At 32.8% G+C, this 21,452-nt stretch overlaps 1 protein-coding gene across 4 annotated transcripts in view; it reads left to right on the forward strand.

The window, feature by feature from the left end:
• Positions 1-21,452, forward strand: part of LOC118190648 (mitochondrial inner membrane protease subunit 2-like) — a 293,811-nt gene that overhangs the window by 29,548 nt on the left and 242,811 nt on the right. For 3 of the 4 annotated variants that reach the window (XM_085823070.1, XM_085823073.1, XM_085823071.1), the window contains exon 3: positions 13,855-13,958. In XM_085823070.1, the coding sequence (XP_085679196.1) occupies positions 13,855-13,958 (104 nt within the window). Of the gene's footprint in view, positions 1-13,854; positions 13,959-19,152; positions 20,630-21,452 lie in introns of those variants that run through there. The other variant, XM_085823072.1, reaches the window with a different exon arrangement.

Consider the following 21,452-nt stretch of genomic DNA (forward strand, 5'->3'; position numbering starts at 1 on the left):
CATGGAACTCTCCTTGTAATGAAACCCCCAACGAATCAATTTTGGATGCACGGAATACTCTCTCAACCTGACGTTAAAGATCCTAGAATTAGTATCACATTCCGAAACATAAAAATTTCGAAAATTAAAAAACGACGCTTGGAAGATAATGAGGATGAAATTCCAGAGGATGACTGGTTTGCCCACTATATGAAGTCTGTTCCTGAAAATATCTTCATGCCGAATAATCGAGAACAGAAAAAAGAAAGTTCGAAGTTGATTGCACAGTGGACTCTTGGTTGGGGATATTTTGTGTCCATAAATCAGTTTGAAAACAGAATGAACATTCATCTACGTGAATGTGTGGAACAAAATAAAATATTATAACCTACTACACGCGGTGTTGTTATAACTCCTGCAACATGGCAAGAATTTTCCTCAATATATGAATTTAATCTTGTCTATACGACTGCCAGCATCATTTGCAATAATGAGTTGGTAGTTTTCAACAAAGAAGGTGAGTGTATTTTTCAACAAGTTTTTAAACAAGATGAAAATTCTTTTAAACTAAAACCTACATACCTAAAAGTAAACTGTGATATTTTAAAAAAATTGAAAGAAATTATTCCTGATGTATCTAATACTTTATATAAAAGTATTTTTGAAATTATTTTACCGTTGCAAATCAAATGTAAAAACAATTGTTCGGATATGGTAAGTGATGATGATGAACTTTTTAAAGAACTCATAAACTCTATCAAAACTGAATTAAATTCAGTGATTAAAAAACTATTTAAATGCGAAGGTTGTATTGTAAATCATCCTTCACAAACAAGACATGATTGCATTATAATAAGTGTTGAGGATAGAATTAAATATATTGGGGAAGATATATTTTTATGTATTAATTTTAAAAATATAAGAGATTCTTTAGGGCAGAAAAAAATGTTTCATTTATTTTGTAATAGGTTTTTTGAATCGAAATGTTATGAAGATTATAAAAATGCACTAATATAAATACAGCTATTCTATTTAAATTTCTGTCTTTGGTTGATGTTATGAGTATATTTTTTTTTCATTATGTTTTTTTTAATAGAAATATATTGAAATTTTAGTTTTAATTTTAAAGCAAACATGTATATCAAATATCAGTAAATGGATATTGTTGTTAATTTGATATTAACTAATGAAAGAAAATTCTAAGTATATTTTATGTATAATACAGAAACTTGTTCTTTGGAAATAAATAAATGTATTTAAATAGAAAAGCTTCTTGGTGAAATGAATGTATTTTTATTTTTTATAACAATTTTTTTAAGTATTGTATGTTTACAGTGCAGTATATGCTTCAAGTGATTCACTCGTGTTGAAAATTTAAGAGTTTATGAAGCGATTATTCGCTGAACTTATGTGATATATTTGTAAGGTTTCTTGAATACGAGTAATCTGAAGAGATATTTGAAATCTCATGAAAGAAACATCAGATGTAGTGTATGTTCTAAGAAATTTAAGTTTGTAGTTTGAAAAGTCGCGAAGCTTCTCGTCTTAGAATTTTGTAGTGAATAATCACAAGTTCTTTTCATGTAAAAAGGATATGAAAACTTATAAAGTTACTTTTAAGAGTAAATCGTGATAAAAAATATTTAGTGAGCATAAGAATTTAAAACAATATGAATCTTTACATCGTATTGAATGTTCGGACATTTTTTTCAAGTAAAACAGAATTTGAAGAAAATCTCACGAACCTTTTTTTTTTTTTTTTTAAAATTTTGCTGGTGTCAAAAGAAACAGAAATATGCTGATGATGATGTTTTGAAACAGCATGATACTTCTCTTCTTATAAATTGCATCCATTGTTTACAAGTGTTTAAAAGAAAAAGTGATCTCTTACACCCCATTCGAATGCGACATGGTTTGATACGAATCTTACAAAAACGAAGAAACGTTGACATCGTTAATACATGCAAGTCTTCTAAAATCGCAAGTCTTAATAGTATGTTCGCAATTGAATCGATTTGCTAGAACATAGAAAATGATCATGTCTTAGATGTACTTCTTGAATATATAAAATTGTAGTTAGTAGGGAAAAAATGAGTTATGATGTAGTTTTACACTGAGTTATGATATCGGTGTTTGAAATGGTAATCAATAGTTACATTTAAAATGTGTCGTGAGTGTGAAAATGCAGAAATAAAAGAGCTTTGGCGAATTTAATAAACGTGGTTCAATGTGGTTGATGGAAAAATTTGTTCCATGTGAATTAAATAGTGTAAGATATGAACCTCTTTCTCTCAATAGTTAATTATTCAATTGTAAGACAATTAAACTTTAAATATATAAGCATATAGTACATGTAATGATTAATATTACATTGATTAATGTAAATAACTGATGATATGTGTATTAACATAGTGAATGTTCGCTTTTATGAAGTTCTAAGCATTATTTTAGATACCATTCATAAAACTTTTATCTCATATATACAAACATGACAATATCTATTGAGTTTTCGTTTATTCTTTGGAATGTATGAAAGTTTAAATATTTTTTTTTAATTTAATGTAGATTGGAGTAAAATATCTGTATCTTTCTTCATTTCAATCGGTAATATCTGTATGCTGGTAAAGGTACATATGTTCGTAAGAATTATACTGTGTCACATTTTTGACAATCTTCTTTCATTCATATTAGCTAATAAGAGAATTATTGAAGTTAGTAAAGTAATGAAAATCAACGTTATTGAAAGAAAACTCTAAAAGCATTTACATTTCCAGAAATATATTAAAGTTCCTTTTCTTAAAAACAGCAGGTGTATCGTAGTTTTTATTTCTATTTCATTAAAAGCTGAACTTGTAAAATAAAAATTTTCTATTAGTGTAAGGTAAACAAAAAGAAAATCAAGAGACAATCCGTATCATGAATGAAATTCAAATCTTACATCGGATTAAAAAGAAATATTCTGAATCTAAATGTTTATGCCTATTTAGCACAAAATGCGTTTATTTGTGTTATAAATTTAACTAAAACCATTCTTATAACAGTATGTTGCCTTTAAACTGGGTAAAAGTGTTAAGTATATTTTCTGATGGTATTGATATACTTGTCAAAGAAGTTCTAGAAACCTCAAATGTCGAAAGAGTATATGATAAGAATCTCCTTTCCTATCGCTACGTCAGTTACAGGTTAAGGGGTGGCTTGAATGGATAAAGGTAATGTTTGTGCAAAAATATAGTAGTTCTATTTTGAAATGAGAAATAATTCGCTTTTTGTCAATTAAGGAAACTTGTGGTATTATTAAACAGAATGTCAGTGAAAGACATTGCGTTTGCATAGTGAATTATGAAGGTACTGAAAGGTAGTAAAGAAGGTGAATGAAAGAATTAATTTGAACAAATAAGGTAAGGCTATCATTAAAAGAAAAAACTGTTTAAAAGATGTATGTTAGAATTAAAAGTAAGATGTTAAAATTTAAAAAGATGTAACAGAGTAAAACCAAAGAATACTGGTAATTCCCATCTGGAAAACAGTAATTTGAGTACGATATTGAAAAAGTTGGTTTTAAGAATTTCTTTATGCATGTGATGCAAAACAATTGCTAGTTTAGCATGAGTGCTGACATAGATGCAATTAGTGCAGGAAAAATAGTAAAATTAGTATAGTTAGTGTCTCTAAAACATGAAAAAATAATAGTGTGAGCAGTGTAAATTCATTTGAAGTACTGAAATATGACATAGACTAAATATCAGAAAATGTAAGAAATATTTTGGTATGTGTGGATGAAACACTGAACGTGGTTGTAAAATTAGAAATGAAAATTATCAACACACTTAAAGGTAATCGGGATTTAAAACTAAATATGATGTTAGAAACTTTGAAGACCATAAAACTATATGAGAAAGAAATACATTTAGATATAAATGGTATTAAACTGTAAAGTTTTGAATGGAAATTTCTGAGTAAAACCTGTAGATGATCTATTATGATCGAGGAATAAAACAAGTATTATAAAAATTGTGAGGAAATATTTGAATATGGAGTAAATGAAAACAATCCATATCGTTAAAATGAATAAAAAGGGATAAAATGTTGGAATTACGAGTGATGAGACAGAAATAAAAACATTATAATAAATAAGTTAAGCTAGAATTAAAGAAATATAAACACAGAAGGGAAATCATGAACGTAAGAAAAGCAATTAACAGTTATAGACTTAAGTTTTTTTAAAAAATATTCGGTAATGTAAGGAAGATATTGTTAAACACGTGAAAGAAATTAGAAATTCTGTAGAAAATTTAGTAAAAGAACTAAGATCACGAAAAATAAACGTTTCTTTTTAAATACAATTTCATACCACTAAGTTAAAGTGTGTATAGAATACTAGAGTGGTTTAAAAAGAGTAAATGAAGTTAAAATTCAGAATATATTGAACATTATAACGTTAAAAAAAAGTGTTAAATTGCATCTAAAATTAAGTAATGTAATAAATAAACAGCATGTGCGGGAACGTTTGTGAAATATAACATATAAGTTAAAAATCAGGGTATGCTGAAATTTATGAAAGGTATGAAAAAAAATAGTATGTGGAAATTAAATAAATATTACAATTAGAAACGTGTTAAGTATTAAAAAAATATGACAGTAAATGAATATGTTATTATGAACAGAAAACCTAAGAAATAAGTTAAAGTTTCATTTAAAACTAGAAAGGATAAAAGTATCAGAATAAAATTGAGTAATAAAAACAAATTATCTTGTAATTTCATTTTCATGACATGATGAACTATCATTAAAGGAAAGTCTTTTTTATATTTGTTTCTTTTACATTGTTTTCAGAGTCGCGCATTAAATAATTTTAACACCAGACTTAAAAAATATATTTCTAAAACATATAATTCACTTTTTCGTCAAGAGAGGGCAGCATCGCTATATCATCAAAATTAAGATGCAGAAAATATTTCCCGTTGCCAATATAAAAAAACTAACTTTAAATGAAAAGCAGGAGGTCTACAACTCAATCAGTAGTCTACGAACAACTCAACTCCACTCGAAACCACGCCCCCTAGTGTGATGACGTTGCCTTTGGCCCCGCCCTCTGTGATGTCATTGACCACGCCCCCTGACCCACTGACCCACCTGTCGCAGAACGCCCATTTTCTATCTACTTACAGGTGTCCCTCTTATAACACAATAGATAGGCTTCTAGAAAATACCATGTTGTGTGAAACCGTGTTATACGAGACTAATAACCAATGCAAAATACAGGAATGGGTTCCGAAAACTTCTAAGAGCAAAATTTTTTTTAATAGTTCTCGCTGCTGCATCATTTAAATTCATCCCTTTTGTAACGTCAGATGCTTTTCCTTTTAACAAATGATTCAAAATTTATATTTTCGCCCCAAGAAACAAATTTTTATTTAAAAGTTGTTTTCTTACATTTAGACATAGTTTGGGACTGAAAGATAATTATTTAATAATTACTTCTAAACACGACAAAGATAATTAATAACGCATATCCAAAAAATTTTTTTTTTTCTAAAATCACAGTTACGCAATTTATGAAGTCTCTTAACTAAACATTGGGTTCACGAGATATATACTGTAGAACTTGTTGTCCAAATCAATTGGAACCGGACCCTATTCGGATAATCAAAAATTCGGATAATTGGATTTTTTCCGAAAAAAGGGGCTACATACACTTTAATTAATCACTGTATGTTGAAAACGAGAGAGAAAAAAAGAAACTATTTTTAAACAAAAAGAAGTTTGAATTAATTAAAATAAAAAGGCAACACTTTTACGTACATGTTATATAGCGTACTGTACAGTACTTACAAGTTCTGAAAGTCATTGCTTGCTGAACATCTCGGTCAAAGTAAGCTGTTTGATTGTCTTATCCGTTTTCGAGTACCCAAGTCGCGCATCCGCTTGACAATGAGAAATTGCATGTGGTCAGATTCGGACTGACGCTCCATCCCCTTCAACGCAGTTTCAAGGCCGTCAAACGCTTCATTAGCTGATGACCCCTTGTCTACTTCAACTTTGACATCAAGGTCATCTTCTTCCTCGACACTTTCTTCTCTCACACTTTCAATAAGTTCATCATCATTTAGAATTTGAGATCCAGGGTCTGACGAATCACACACCATGCATTCTGCTGTATTTTCAACATAAATTTCTGAACATCCGGGAACTTTCAAAAGAATGTTTCTTCATTCCTCAGGTGATATCTTATACTCATCTTCTCCCGTCTCTTCCCTTTCCTTTTCTTGAGCTTCTTTTTCCTTTTCCTCTTTTTTCTTCTCTTCTTCAGCTGATTCTGAAAAATTCTAAAATTCTGAAAGCGATTCGGATAATTGAAGTTGTAAATGATGGGCGTGATAGAATTTCAACGTGAGAGAATGCAGGCATTACAGGAGTTTATTTTATTTTTGGGTGTATAAATGTATTATATTTTGTTATTGTGTACTATGCATGATATCATAGTATGTAACTTAATTTTTGCAGATGTTTAGAATAAAAGTCTTGCTATCGAAGTATGTACATACATAAAGTGTTATACGAGAACCTAACACACTGTAATACTTCTTTGGCGATATGAAGCAACTCCAATGATGGAACACAGCAATAACTTTTATTTAACACTGAAAAAAATGGCGACATACAAACAAGAAGAGAAAACATATTCTAACATTTAAAAAATAAATTACATTCTTCGTGCGAGAGTCGCACGTGGCACTCGAATCTGGTTTCAAAAATTGCCATTCACAAATACCTTAATGTTCAACTATTTAAATTATTTAAACTACAAGATTTTAATAATATGTAAAGCTGTTACAACCTCTTCCCCAACGGAGAGACTTTTACCGAAGGGAAAAGTTCTGTAAAATTCGAAAGTTTATAAGCTCGGCTTGCTCAAATGCTTAAAGAGAAAAGGTAATTTCTCTTATAAATTTCCAAATTTCAGGGCAAAAATTTTAAGTTTTAAACAAATACTTTTACACCACATTTAAATAGAAAGAAAAAATGGAGAACGTTCAAATACATCAGTTGAGCATACATTAAATAATAAAATAAATTCTGAACGTGGTTACATACACTAAGAGTTATTACATTACTTAATTCTACTCAGAACATCTACGTTCTTGTGCAAAGATCCTTTGCGATGAATGACCTTAATATTATAAGGTTGTAATGAGAGTGCCCAGCGCATCAATTTAGAGTTACATTTGGCGTTGGATTGTAGCCAAACCAAAGGATTATGATCAGTTTGAATCAAGAATTCTTGCTGACCATCCAGATAAAAATGCAGTTTCTTGATAGCGTAGATGATAGCAGCGCACTCCTTTTCAGTAGTACAATAATTTTTTTCAAACTTAGTAAATTTTTTGCTTATATACAAGATAGGATGTTCACGTTGTTCATCATCTAATTGGCATAGTACTATACCCATGCCATTGTCTGAGGCATCGGTTTGTATAATAAACCTTTTATCAAAGTCGGGTGCATACAGAATTGGTTTCTTGCATAGCAACTCTTTTAAATTTTTAAAAGCTTTGTCACATATTTCAGACCATTGTATATTTCCTTTTTTTGTTACCCCCTTCAAAGCGTCTGTGAGGGGTGAAGCAATTTCCGAAATCTCGGTATGTACTGGCGATAATACCCTACCAGTCCTAAGAAAGCACGTACTTCTTCTAAGAAAGCACGTTTTTGGTTTTAGGTGTAGGATACTCCTTTACAGCCAGGATCTTTACTTCATCCGGGGTTCGTTGTCCTTGTCCCACAACATGGCCTAGGTATCTCACTTGATCTGGTGCAAATTTACATTTTGATGGTTTTAGTCGTAAATTTGCTTTCTGTATTCTCTCTAGAACAGAAGTTAAGTTTTTAAGGTGCTCTTCCCAGTTTTCTGAGAAAATGGCAATGTCATCCAGGTATGGTACAGCGAAACCTTCGCATCTAGCCAGGACTTTAGTCATAACTTTGCTAAAATACTATGAGGCATTTTTAAATCCAAAGGGTAAACGTAGAGGCCTGAAACTTCATAAACTAGTTACAAATGTTGCATATCTTTGGGCTCTTTCTGTTAACGGAATTTGCCAGTAGCTTCTAGATAAATCTAATAGGGTAATATATTTTGCTTTTGCTAGTTTCGATACGTTCTTCAATATTAGGCAAAGGATAGTATTCAGTTTTAGTAACAGCATTGAGTTTACGATAATCAATACAAGGCCTAGGATCCTTTGATGAAGATTCTATCAAAATCATGGGAGATGTATTGTCCGATTCTCCCGGCTCTATAATTTTAAGATCGAGCATTTTCTGGATTTCCCTTTTGAGAATTTCAGTCTGTCGGGGTGACAGTCTATATGGCTTTATTTGTATTGGTTCGTTATTTAATAGCTCAATATCGTGACAAACTAAGTTTGTTAGTCCAGGATTATTTGAAAAACAACCAGAATATTTCCATAAAATCTTTCGTAAATCATCCATTTGCTCGGATTTCAACCTTTTCTCGAGTTCATTCTCCTCTATGATGTCCGAGAAATTTAATATACTAGGATTGGAAGGTAAATGAGGAATGTCCATTTCTAAGTCTCCTTCCACTTCAGTTATCATATTAATCATTTCTGGTCTTTTGTAATATGGTTTAAGCATGTTAATGTGATATACTTGATTTGGCTCATTTTGTTCCTCGAAACTTACAATATAATTGGTTTCTGAAATTTTCTGCTCTATTTTTCCAGGTCCTTTCCACTGTTCTTCTAGTTTATTTTGACGATTCGTTGATAAAACAAGAACTAAATCTCCTCTAGCAAATTCTCTTTTCACTGCGTTTCGATCGTACCGTGTTTTCCTCCGTTGTTGAGCTTCTTTCATGTTTTCCACGGCAAGTTCTTGGCATTTCTTCATTCGATTAATAAGTTCGAAAACGTAACTGGCAACATTATTACTTTCTTCAATCGGTTCTAGCCACTGCTCATAAAGTAAAGTGACTGGCGTTCGTAGGTTTTTGCCATGAACTAACTCTGCTGGTGTAAAACCAGTGCTTTCGTGTGTGACTGTTCTGAGAGCAAAAAGAACTGATGGTAGATAATTCTCCCAATCCGAAGTCGCTCCTATACATACGACTCTTAACACCCTTTTTAGCGTTCTATGGAATCGCTCAACGGGATTACTCTGCGGATGATACACAGAGCTTCTTACATGTTTAATGCCGAAACGCTCCAAAAATTCCTCTGTCAAAGCACTGACGAAAGAGGTCCCCTGATCTGCTTGGATCACTTTTGGGAAACCCATACGACTGAAAATCTGTAAGAAAGCATCAATCACAGATGGCAAAGAAATGTCTGTCACCGCAACAGCATCTGGATATTTGGACGACATACACAGAGCTGTAATAATATATTTTTTTCCAGTCTTTGAAATAGGTAGCGGACCAACGGCATCGACATTTATTTTAGTGAATATTTCGGAAATTACTGTCATTGGAGCCATCTTTTTGTCATTTCCTTTTCCAGCGCGCTGACAAGCATCACAGGTTCTTACAAAATCTTCAGTTTCTTTGTAACACCTCGTCCAGTAAAAATATCTAGCAAGTCATAAAACAAGAACCAAATCTCCTCTAGCAAATTCTCTTTTCACTGCGTTTCGATCGTACCATGTTTTTTTTGACACCCAAATGACCAGAAGTTCCTTCGTGGCACATCTTTATAATTGACGACTTGAGGTTTTCAGGTATAACGACAAGCTGTCTTTCAAAGCCCATTTTATCCGTCGTTTTTTTAACTAAAAGCTCTTTTCTTGTCAGACTATAGTTCTCATTTTTGCATGTACCTTCTTTAACTTCTTGGATGATTTTAGACAGTTCCTCATCAGCAAGCTGAAGTTGTGCAATTTCTTCTGAGTCAATGTTTACCAGTTTCATGAGAGTTTTATCTTCCGAATTTAGCTCCGGTAAATTATCTTCTTCTTCAAAAACATCTCTGGATGCTTTATTTCTAGGACACGTAGTTGGTTTCGGTTCACACGAACCTGACCCAGAAAAAGTTGAAGCCATACAGAATTTAGAAGTTCCCCGGACTAAGAAAGATGTAAGAAGTATTTTAGGACTATTATCGTATTACCGATCTTATGTACCCAATTTTTCTGCGATAGCACAACCTTTAACGGCGTTAACAAAAGAAGGGCTTCGAACGAAATTACTTGGTCGAAGGAACACGATGAAGCGTTTATTCAACTAAAACGTGCCATTTGCAATGCCCCTAAATGTTACTCTCCAAATTTTAGTTTGCCTTTCATCATTTACGCAGACGCATCGGCATACGCTGTAAGAGCTTGTTTAGCTCAACAAGATGAAAATAGTGTAGAACACCCAATAGCCTTCGCTAGTAAAAAGTTGACCGAGACACAAAGAAATTACGCTGTTATTGAAAAGGAAGCGTTTGTCGTTATCTTTGCCCTGAAGAAGTTTGAAGCTTATATCTTCAGTTCTGAAATAGTCATCGTTAGTGATCATAACCCTCTCAGATTTCTCACCGAATGTTCTTCACAAAGTTCTCGTTTACAACGCTGGTCTTTAGCTTACAGCGATTTCATGCAGTGATTACATACCGGAAAGGAAAAGATCATATTAATGCAGATTCGTTATCTCGATTGACTGCCTCTCACTGGAAGCATGACTGATGTTATGAACTATGAACTATAAGACATTTTGACTGTTTAGTTTGATTTTTTTTTTTTAGCTAAAATGCTAAATTTTTTTTTCCTAACGTTAGGTAATGTGTTTAAAGATTTAGCTAGGGTTTGCTAAAGTATTATGTTTAATGTTAATGATTGATTTGTATTGTCTCGTTTATATGATAACTACTTATATGATTATGATTATGTGAAGGATTTAAGTTTGAAATGTTAATTGGATGTTACATTTTTTTTAAATGAATAGGATTACTGAATTTATGTTGAAGTAATTTTAATTTAAAATGGTAAGAATTGGTTAATTAAGTTCGAAAATTTCATGGATGTTATTTTATTTTGTTTCAAGAAATGTTTATATATGTGGATTTGACAGGTCATTGAAAGACGCAATCAAATCTTTTCGAGGGGAGGTGTCATGACGTGATGACCACGCATGCGCAGTTCAGCCGAACGGCCTGCAACGCCTCTCTCTCATGAGACTTACTAGAGAAGAGTAGTTAGTAGGTAGTAGCGAAGTAACGAAGGAAATGTGTTGTATGTCAGCTTAGATGCGAGATACGAAGTGATACTTGTGTGTTCATCGTTTGTACTTATTATTTTAATTTGTGTGTTAATAAAGTGTTGTGCCGTTAAAATGGCTGTTTTATGCAACGCACACAATACGATACGTCTACGGTAAGAAGTAAACACATATCCAGAAGCTACACGCCCAAGAAAAGGAAGGATATGACAAGATCTTCCCTTCAGCTATTTCTCTTTTCTTTTGAGCTCTAGTAGAGACAGCATTAACCTGGTGAGGACAACTATCAGGTTCCTTTCCTTGTTTATTCAACAGTGCAAAAGTTCGATTGCCTAATAAATACCTTCCTTTGTCGAGTTCATTTCTAATAATGGCAGCCTTAGTTATTACTCGCCCAAGATCGCAATTTAGTTCGATCTCAGCCAATGGTAAACAGGTTGGATTCAAATCTAATGGCTGTTGCACCCACACATTTTCACCTGTCAGCATTTCCGGCGTGATGTATTTGCGACAAACTATATCAATACTAGCGTCTGAATCCCTTAATATAGAAATTTTATGACCATTTACGTAACCCATACTAGTATAAGGTAATAGAAATTTATCCTCTGGTTTTGCACTAATTCTGTTAAGATTAGCAGGAGATTCAGTACTATTCTTAAGTTTTGGATATTGGGGTCTTAAATGCTGATAGGACCACATTGTGGCGTTTTTCGTTTTTCAGATTTATCATCTGGACGTGGACTTCTAGGTCTATGAAACCAGCTTTGCGAATTAAATCCTGATGACAATTTTTTTTTTCAGTTTTATTTTTATTATCTGAACTCAATTTAACTTGAGTTAGTGCATTGTATCTTTCTTTCTGCCGATCCACTACAGGCCTTTTTTGAAAGTTTCCGCAAACGTTTTCATAGGCATCAAGTTTTTCAGCTAATTTTTTAGATGAAATCCTCTCTACCCACTCATCAAGAAAATGATCTCAAATTTCAGGAGGAACTCGACGTTTAAGTTGGTCAATCACCATCAAATCTAGCAACTGATCAAAAGTCTTAACTCCTAGACCAGTCACCAATTCTTTGCAATAATTTTCTATTTCATAATTGAAATCCACCCATGTGGATTCTGTACTCTTTTGATGTTTCATAAATTTCTGCCTAAACTTTTCCGGGCTTAGTTTAAACCGTCTTAACAATAAATTCTTCACGTGCTCATAGTCTTTAGCTTTATCGGAGGGTTCTCTAGCTATTAACCGGGTTACTTCGTAAGGAAGTAGTCCTAGTAAATGAGATACAAATTCTTCTTTATCAATTTTAGCCCATTCTGCTTGCCTTTCAAACAAATATAGACTGATATCTCCTTTCTTGTCATCGAATTTCTGCATAAGGTGACGCAGCTCCGTTTTCGGCCAGATCTGTCCGGTATTTTGAGACTTTGTCTCTGCTTCAAGTCTTAATCTCTCTAATTCATACTGTTCGTTCCTTCTCCGTTCTTCTGCTTCTTCCTGTCTCCTACGTTCTTCTCTTTCCCTTTCCTCTTTCCGTTCTTCTCTTTCCCTTTCCTCCCTCTCTTTCCGTTCTTCTCTTTTCTCCCTCTCTTTCCGTTCTTCTATTATTGTGTCTAAGACTCCTTTGACGAAGACTTCATCATAATCTCTACTTTCAACAATTTTCTATTTTAAATCGACTATTTTCAAATCTGCAGTCACATGAACTCCCAGTTCAGCCGCGAGATTTTGCAAATCTTCCTTACGAGCTCTTCCTAAGTAAGACATTGTTTCTATGTTTAAAATTAACGAACACTGTGTTCTTTATATTTCCTCAAAATAGCTCAATTCAATTACTTTATTTAATTAATGCAGTCCGGAATCACGAAATTAAATGCACTTTGTTAAGTACGTATACCTCAAAAATGAAATATTTAAATTATATGAAGTTCATTCTCTCTACCACATTAATTGTGATTAAAATAAGAATAATAACATAGAGCAATATATATATCTACCGTCTGGACAACTAAAATGAATATTAAATATAATATCAAATACGGTAATAAAATAAGACAATTTATTATTAACAGGAAGTAATAATCTGGTATCACTAATATTGCGTTCAGTGAATAAAGCAATTCTATATGAACAGGAAGTAATAATCTGGTATCACTAATATTATGTTCAGTGATGAACTAATAAAATAAAAATACGCATGATTATTCGATCTCGGTCGGTGCCTCCAAAATAATTAAGACTGTAATACTTCTTTGGCGATATGAAGCAACTCCAATGATGGAACACAGCAATAACTTTTATTTAACACTGAAAAAAATGGCGATATACAAGCAAGAAGAGAAAACATGTTCTAACATTTAAAAATAAATTACATTCTTCGTGCGAGAGTCGCACGTGGCACTCGAGTCTGGTTTCAAAAATTGCCATTCGCAAATACCTTAATGTTCAACTATTTAAATTATTTAAACTACAAGATTTTAATAATATGTAAAACTGTTACAACACGCTTGAATGAAACCGTGTTCCAGTGCTATACGAGGGTTCGCGCAATTTCCTTATCGTGTAAGAGCGAAACCGTGTTATGAGAGGGATACCTATACATTCAAATTTTTGTACATGATTTATATCTTTTAAATTAAATTTTATTGCCTAGCCTTCCCTGAATCCTGAAAATGAGAAAACAAATGATTATGTTCTGCTAAACAAATGGGCCATGCGAAACTTTGAAATTCAACATGGGGACGTAGTAGCTATAATGTAAGTAAAGATTAAGCAGCTGTTTATGTATTTCTGCATGCTGTAGGTACGTGTTTATAAAATGCGCTTTGTTAAATGTTATTAATTTTGCATCTTTTCAGTGTAGGTAAAATTATATTTGAATATAAATTAAGATTAAATAATGATTCAAAAGTATTAAAATTCGTTAAATTATCTTTCTTAATTAGTTATGAGATTTTGATTTTTTTTACATTCGCATTAATATTTGCATGAGTATGATAGACATGTTGCAAATTACTTTCCATAGTACCTGAACTAGTAAAAATAGTAATGTTATTTTCAGTCAAGTGTAATTAATATGTTAATTGTAAATTGTTCAATCTGAAAAATTTTGATGGTCAGTTTACAGAATAATGTGAATTATGACTTATAATGTGTCTTTTAAAGTATATGGTAATCTGTGGTTTGTTGAAAAATGAACTTCAATTTTAAAGTCAGCTTATGTACTTCTCATTCAGAATCCTGAAGATTTCCGATTTTATCAACATCAGCAGAATGTGAAGTTTGAATTTTCAGACGTACTAGAGGTACTAACTTAAAACATTGAGAATTTTGACACAAATGGGAGATTTACTTGAGTTCAAAGGAGGGCAAATTTTTCATGCTTATGTGGTTGGTGTATCTCTAACAAAGGCTGCTTCGATTGGTCGACTCTTATACCAAGTCGGCATAGAGTTGAAAACTTCCAACTTTATGCCCAAACCTCTAAACCATATTTTGTGACGTACCAAGGTTTGGTTACCTAGCAACGAAGGCTCGGCTTAAACCAGTTATTTTCATTTATACCAACGCCTGAACGAAGCCTAAGAAGCGCTGAAGTTGTCCATGTTGTGCGCGTGCGCTGAAATCGTAATCATTTGCATATTTCATCGCGGCAAACAGATAATGCTGGTTTCATGCCGTTTGGATGCTTCCTTCAGGGTGTTGCATTTTGGATAGCCAGCAGTTTAGCTGGACACTTTTTCGTAAAGTGGCGTAGTAAAATAAAAATTGCGACTATTTTTTTTTTTGAGGCAAAAGTGTCATGGGACCCAAATTATCGAAATCTGAAAGTGTCCTTTATTTGATTCGTTTCTTCAACTGAAAACAAATTCAAAGAATGAGTCAACAAAGTAGTGCATCATCTTTCAAAAGATTTAGTCGTGCAGTTTCTAAAAATCCTGTGTATCAAATATTTGCTTATTATCACTGTCTATTTCGAGATTTTGGAATTTTAGTCTAATAATTTAAATTTTATACTGCCTTTTTTTAAAAGAATTCTCAGCGCTATATCTTAAGTTCTTTTTCAGTGATCAAGGCTCTCAGAATTTATTTTATTAAAAAAATGAAATAAAATGTAAGTTGCCTCTTTAAGGCCATTTACCATCTTTATAATTTGTTACCATTAGCCTTGTTGATTATTATCAACGAAAATATCGATAGTTTTACTGGACGCTTCACCCTTCATTCTTCAAATTAGAGCTGCCAGGAAAATTTTAAGTAAAACGAGCGTGATGACTAGTTTAGAATAGAGTTAAGACAAGACTCTCACTGACGGTTTAATCAAAACTGATAGCTTGTCAGATACAGAAGACGTTAATTTAAAAAGATCTGAAACTGTTAAATAAGACAAGTATGAATTTGTCATATAAAATGAGCTTCTAGTTAATTTAACTTCCTTACTGTAATGAGTTAAGAATAAAAGTAATTCATTAAAGTTGTTACGGAGTTTACATTTAGATAAGGCGGAATTTTCTGTCTCGGTAATTTTGTGATAATAAAAAGTTCAACTTTTGAAGAGAAAATTGTTAAATGGAGTCAGAAATCATTTTGAATTTCTACGTTTTTAAAATGAATGTCATTGAATGCTATGAATTTACTGTTTTGAAATACACATTTTTGGACATTCATTTATTAAATTAATTAATGCATTTTATTTAAATATATTAAATTAATAGTTGAAATGTATTTAATATGTTGAAAGATGTATAAGATAGTTATTTATTGAAATTATTGTTTGAAAATGCAATTATAAAATTTCAGGACTTGACAAGCAACACTTTGAAATTAAAATTTTGAAAGTTTAGGCATAAGACTTTCTGTGTTAAGAGTTTTTTTTGGGAGTGCCTTTCCAAACAAGTCAGACATTGGAGGGGAAGAGGGGATTAGGTAGATTAATTGATTTTAATGTAAGTTAATGAAAGAAATGGAAGCAGGGAGTGAACTACATGGCAGGAATTAAAAAAAAATTAAGGTAATAATGAGTAGTAAAATAAGTTAACTGAATTAGTATAAGTGCAATAGGACCGCACCCAGTCGTTTTTTGTTGCTTTGGTCAGAGTAGTTATAATTCATAAGAGGAATTGAAGTATTATTTACTTTACTGATCTTTTAAGAATATCTTCGCAATTGTTGCGATAAAATTGTTAATTTTGTTTACATCCAGTTCACTGTGAATTGCATTGTTCCTAATAAACTATTGGCAGTTGGCTATTTGTCTCAGTGCAACATTTTGAGTTTGCTGTATTTTTTCATTTTTGAATCACAAGCAAAACCCCAGACGAAACAGACGTAAGGTATGATGTGCCGCATCATGGTTTTATACACGAGTACCTTGTTTTCTATAGAAAGAATGGAGTTTCGGGAAATTAAGGGGTTGAGTAAAGCTTTAGTACCCCGAAACTTATTTAAAATATATGTTACGTGTGGGGCTTATGTGAGTCTTTGGTCTAAAATAACACCAAGGTATTTATTTCACTTGCTTGGTCCAGGGAATGCTAGTATTATATCTATACTGATTGTGATATTTAAAGCCACTTTTCTTTTGTTGGTGAAGAATACAGCTTCTGATTTTTCAACATTGGATTTTATTTCCCATTCGAGCATCCAGGACATTAATGCTTGGATCCATTCTTGTAATGTGTGCACAACTGAGATCATAGACGCATTTTGGTGGAGGAACGCAGTATCATCTGCGTATAATGCTAGTGTAGTGAAGGGGTTGTGTGGAATGTCGTTTATATAAAGTGAAAAAAGGGTTGGCGAGAGCAACGAACCTTGTGGTAAATCAGCAGGGATTTCTCGGCGTGTGGAGTGAATATTGTTATAACGAACGATAAAGTATCTATCGTAAAGATAAGAATTTATGAGGTTTATGATGTGATTTGGGAAATTCATGGTGATTAACTTGTGAGTGAGTCCCTGTAACCATACGCAATCAAAAGCATTCGAAATATGAAGAGGGCGCCAGTGATGAGTTTCTTCTTAAGTCCATGTGCAATAATTTCAGTACCCGATATAGTTGGTGCGTTGTTGAATGCTTTCGACGGAATCCATAATGCTGAGGGATCATGATGTTATTTTCATCGATGAAGTCTTGTATGCGTTTGAGGATGACAACTTCTGGAATTTAAGGTAAGCAGGAGCGCGTGAAGCAGCAGACTAGTAGACTGAGAACCTTAATAAATTCTTTTGGGCGGCCATTAAAATCTGAAACTTTTCAGATTTTTATTTTAACTTCATTTAATATTTGTAGACGAAATGTCGTTTGCTTATTGATATTTATTATTAAATTAATTTAATTTGAGTAAAATTTTATGAGAGGCACTCTAATAATTAATTTTAATTTGCATAGAATTTGCTTATTTGGTTGGTTGATTGATTACAAGAAAGCACGTGAGGACTAGCTATCTTAGAAAGAATGCTTTCATTCGAAACATCTTAAGGGAAATTGACTTAGATTCTTGTTACACATGGGACAAACCATAAAAGCCTCATGTAGGCAGGTTCCTTCGCCGGGAACAGAACTCGGATGCAATTGCAGTACTGATAGTATTCGTTTGTATTCACATTACATTTGGGAGAAAAGCACGAAAACCTTATTCTGCTGACCGGATGAACCATCAATATTCAGGGATCTAATCTATTCAACTAGTGATGGGCGCATATAGTTTGAAAATATATTGTTACGAAATGTCCAGGCGCGGTAAAATGGCTTCCCCGCAAAGCAGTTTTAGGGTTGCCATAAAATGGCAAGAGAAAGCATGGTTGCCATATTTGGCGACAAATCTCCCATTTGACCACAAAATTGGCGATATACCTTGGACGGTTGGAGAACCTTCTGGATCGAATTCTTACCGGTTTAACCCAGAATGTTCTCGAACACAAGCCGAAAGCTATATAAACCCTGCTGCCCCGCAGTCAGTGTGTGTATGCCTCGTCTAGCGAGCTGGTAGTCAGTCATTGAGCGAGTGTCTCGAAGTCTAGCGCCGAGTTGGTTGTCGAGTGCATCGAGAAAGTCTTTTAGTGCATCGTGAATTAGTACATCGTCACGTTTTGTCTTAGAATGTGCTGAGTCGAGAGCTATACTCTTGTGTATCGTCGTGTGCATCGCGTGGAGAGTCTCGAGAGTACGTGGAGTTCCGAGAACAACCAAGCAGAGTTGGGAGCCGTACTCGGGTGCTTTGCAGTGAAGCTGTCTCCATCGTTATTGCCTGACAGTGTGAAGGCTGTGTCGCTGATCGTGTCAGCGTGTTTATAACAGTTCGACGACTGTAAAAGTGATTTTGGAGCTATCTGATTAATATTGGTAAATAACGTGCGTTTCGATACTTCATCAAGTGTCGTCGTTATTCACTCCAAATTTACGAACCCCGTACGAACGTGAAGGAAGAAAATAACGTAACAATATTATTTTTCTTTCTGTGCGAAAATGTCCACTTAGATGCTGGAATTTCAAGATCTCTAAAACAGACGTCGGCTACCTTCGAGTGTAAAACGTCGTGTGTAAAACTTCGTGTGTAAAAGCAATGTTTCAAAATCGCTCACTGGGCCAACTTAGGCTCACGACATTTTCATGTTCAGCAGCCACTAAAACATATTAAATTCATCTTATAGTAACAGGTTTTCGTTAAATTAAATAGCCGTTTTAATGTTTGTTCGCAATGCAAGACTTGAATGCCAATAGCAAAAAATATAAAAACTCCGTATATTTTACAGGATTTAGTCTCTAACGCATTGTATTGGAGTCCCGTTGTTTGAAATTAAGTAAACCAAGCACAACACTCGTTACTTAAGTTTTCATTTGAGTAATCATCGATTATTATTGATCGGAGTTATTTAATGTATCAATAGAATACTTGTTCTTGCTTCTTAGTAAATTGTTCGGTATCAAGTTTTTTTTTATCACTTTTAGGTTCATACAGATATAAATACTGGGCAACTGCTATGTGGATTTAAAGCAGCTTTTACAAGTGTGAAAATTTGTTCACGTATGTGATTTGATCAAAAAGCCGAAAACGGAACAAATGGGAAAAAAAAAAAAAAAAAAAAAAAACTTTACAGTTGTTTGTTGAGATTATGAATAATCTTTGCTTTGAATATGCATTTTACTCTCTCAAATGCTTACAACACATTATCGCCAGAACTAACAACCTTCGTTTGGAGGACCATTGGTTAACACACAGGCTTGGAAGCAATTTGTCGAGAATGATCGAACCTATTGTTCTTTTAGCCATCTCATTACCGAGAATGTTACCCAGGTTGCATCAGAGGGGGTAGTCCATTTACGAGAAAAAAAAGAAGAACGTACACTACCAAGCTCTACAATAACAATCGAACTCACCTCCTGGAATTTAGACAAGCAATCAGTTTTTGTTAACAACTAGCGGTTATTGAGCAATTATCGAGGGGATTTATGCAATAGTGCTATAAATATATATAACTTTGTTACTTCAATATTGTAAATTAAATTAATTTTAATTTATATCAGTTAATTATTGAAAAATAACGATCAAGTTATTAAATGCGCCACTTTGTTTTAGATCGCTCAGTTTATTAAGCTGGCTGATAGAATTCTCCATATTTAACTTATTTCTCCATATATTAACTTATTTCTCCATATCAGTTTACTGAGTATTCCCCTGAAAATTTCTTGTGCTACGCATAGACAGAATGTCTAGGATTCCGATGGCCGATTTAGGAATTTTGAAACAACGAGATGAGAAGTTTGATGTTTGTTTGATGTTAAAACAGCGATAGGAAAAGTAATTAATTTTTGTTTCTTTGTTTTTTGAACATTTCGTTCTAATATCGTCTTTTAGCTAAAAACATTATATGGTTGTGATGGTCATGGTGTATATATATAAATATAGGCTTTAGAAAATAAAGCAGGCCCATAAAATAAATAAAAAAATTGCTTTATAAGGTTTTTAATAATTGACTGAATTTTGAAAAGATCCAATAAAAATCATTTATAGCTAGTTCCCTAAGCGGTTAGTCCCTAGGTTTAATATATTCACTACCTACGAATTCTCATGCCTTTTTTTTTTTCTACAGCTGATCATATTGTCATTGAATTTTTGCCAAGAGATAATGCTTACCGCCAGTAAGTGAACGTGATTTGCATAATTGCATTCCTTTCTACTTCTTTCACGGCATGAGCTGTAAAGAATAAAAGTGAACTTAATGCATGCATAAATATATGATATAATATATTTAATGTGCCCACTAAATACTACCTTTTTCATATTCACAGCTAAGACACTAAATTTGTCTTATTTTGGATTTTCTCATTTCTGTTCCTCAAGAAAGTCGATATATGTTGCATAAAGTCATGCAAGAAAGAAATATGCTGTAATGGTTATCGATAATGAATAAATATTGTGCATTGGTTAACGGATCCTTTCTTTAGGTAAACTGATATAAACTGATGATTTGTATTACTTGAATTTATCGAAAAGTGTTTAAATTTTTAAAAAATTTCTTCTATTGAATTAGCGGCGTGAAGCAATTTCACTTTTTGTCAATCTTGTCTGGCTTATTTACCTGTGTGCAATCGATGTATTTTTCAGTCTTCTTTTGTATTTTTCTCATTGTAGTTTCAGATATGTTATTTTTCATCAGTAGTATTTTGCGACAGGTTTTGCAATGGATATTGAAATTTTTCCACGCCATGGCAAAGCTATCTGGGAAATGATATTCCAATTAATTATTACACTGTACTTTGTGAATTACTGCTTTTCCAAAGGCAGCGAAGAATTAATTCGAAGTATTCCTTTTCATGCATTATTGTAGTATAGTGTTTAAAAACGGTTGTATGCTTAATCATATCTTAAACGCTTGATAATGGGCTCTTGCTTCTAACTTCAGAAATGAATTGCCATCGAAACTGCGGCAGTTTTGATCACGTAATATGTTTTAGAAAACATACCCGAAATTGAAATTTTTATGTGGACCCTATTAAAAAAATGTGTCACTGAGATAAATGCATTTCATATCCGGATTTGTCAAACACGTAAAGGAATAAAAATTCCATCTTTGTAGAGTTAAAATTATCTGAGATATCACTAATTAAAAATTTTTGGAGATACAGATATTGTCAAAGATAGTTATGGATATTAAATTTTCGAATATCATTTTCCAAAGATAGATTTGATAGAGCGCTTAAGATTAAAAATATGATTATACTTAATCGATTGTTCTTATTTTACAATC

The sequence above is a fragment of the Stegodyphus dumicola genome, chromosome 1 (genome assembly GCF_044657685.1).
Source record: "Stegodyphus dumicola isolate Sdum_Otavi_A_Nest chromosome 1, ASM4465768v1".
Taxonomy (NCBI): Eukaryota; Metazoa; Arthropoda; class Arachnida; order Araneae; family Eresidae; genus Stegodyphus; species Stegodyphus dumicola.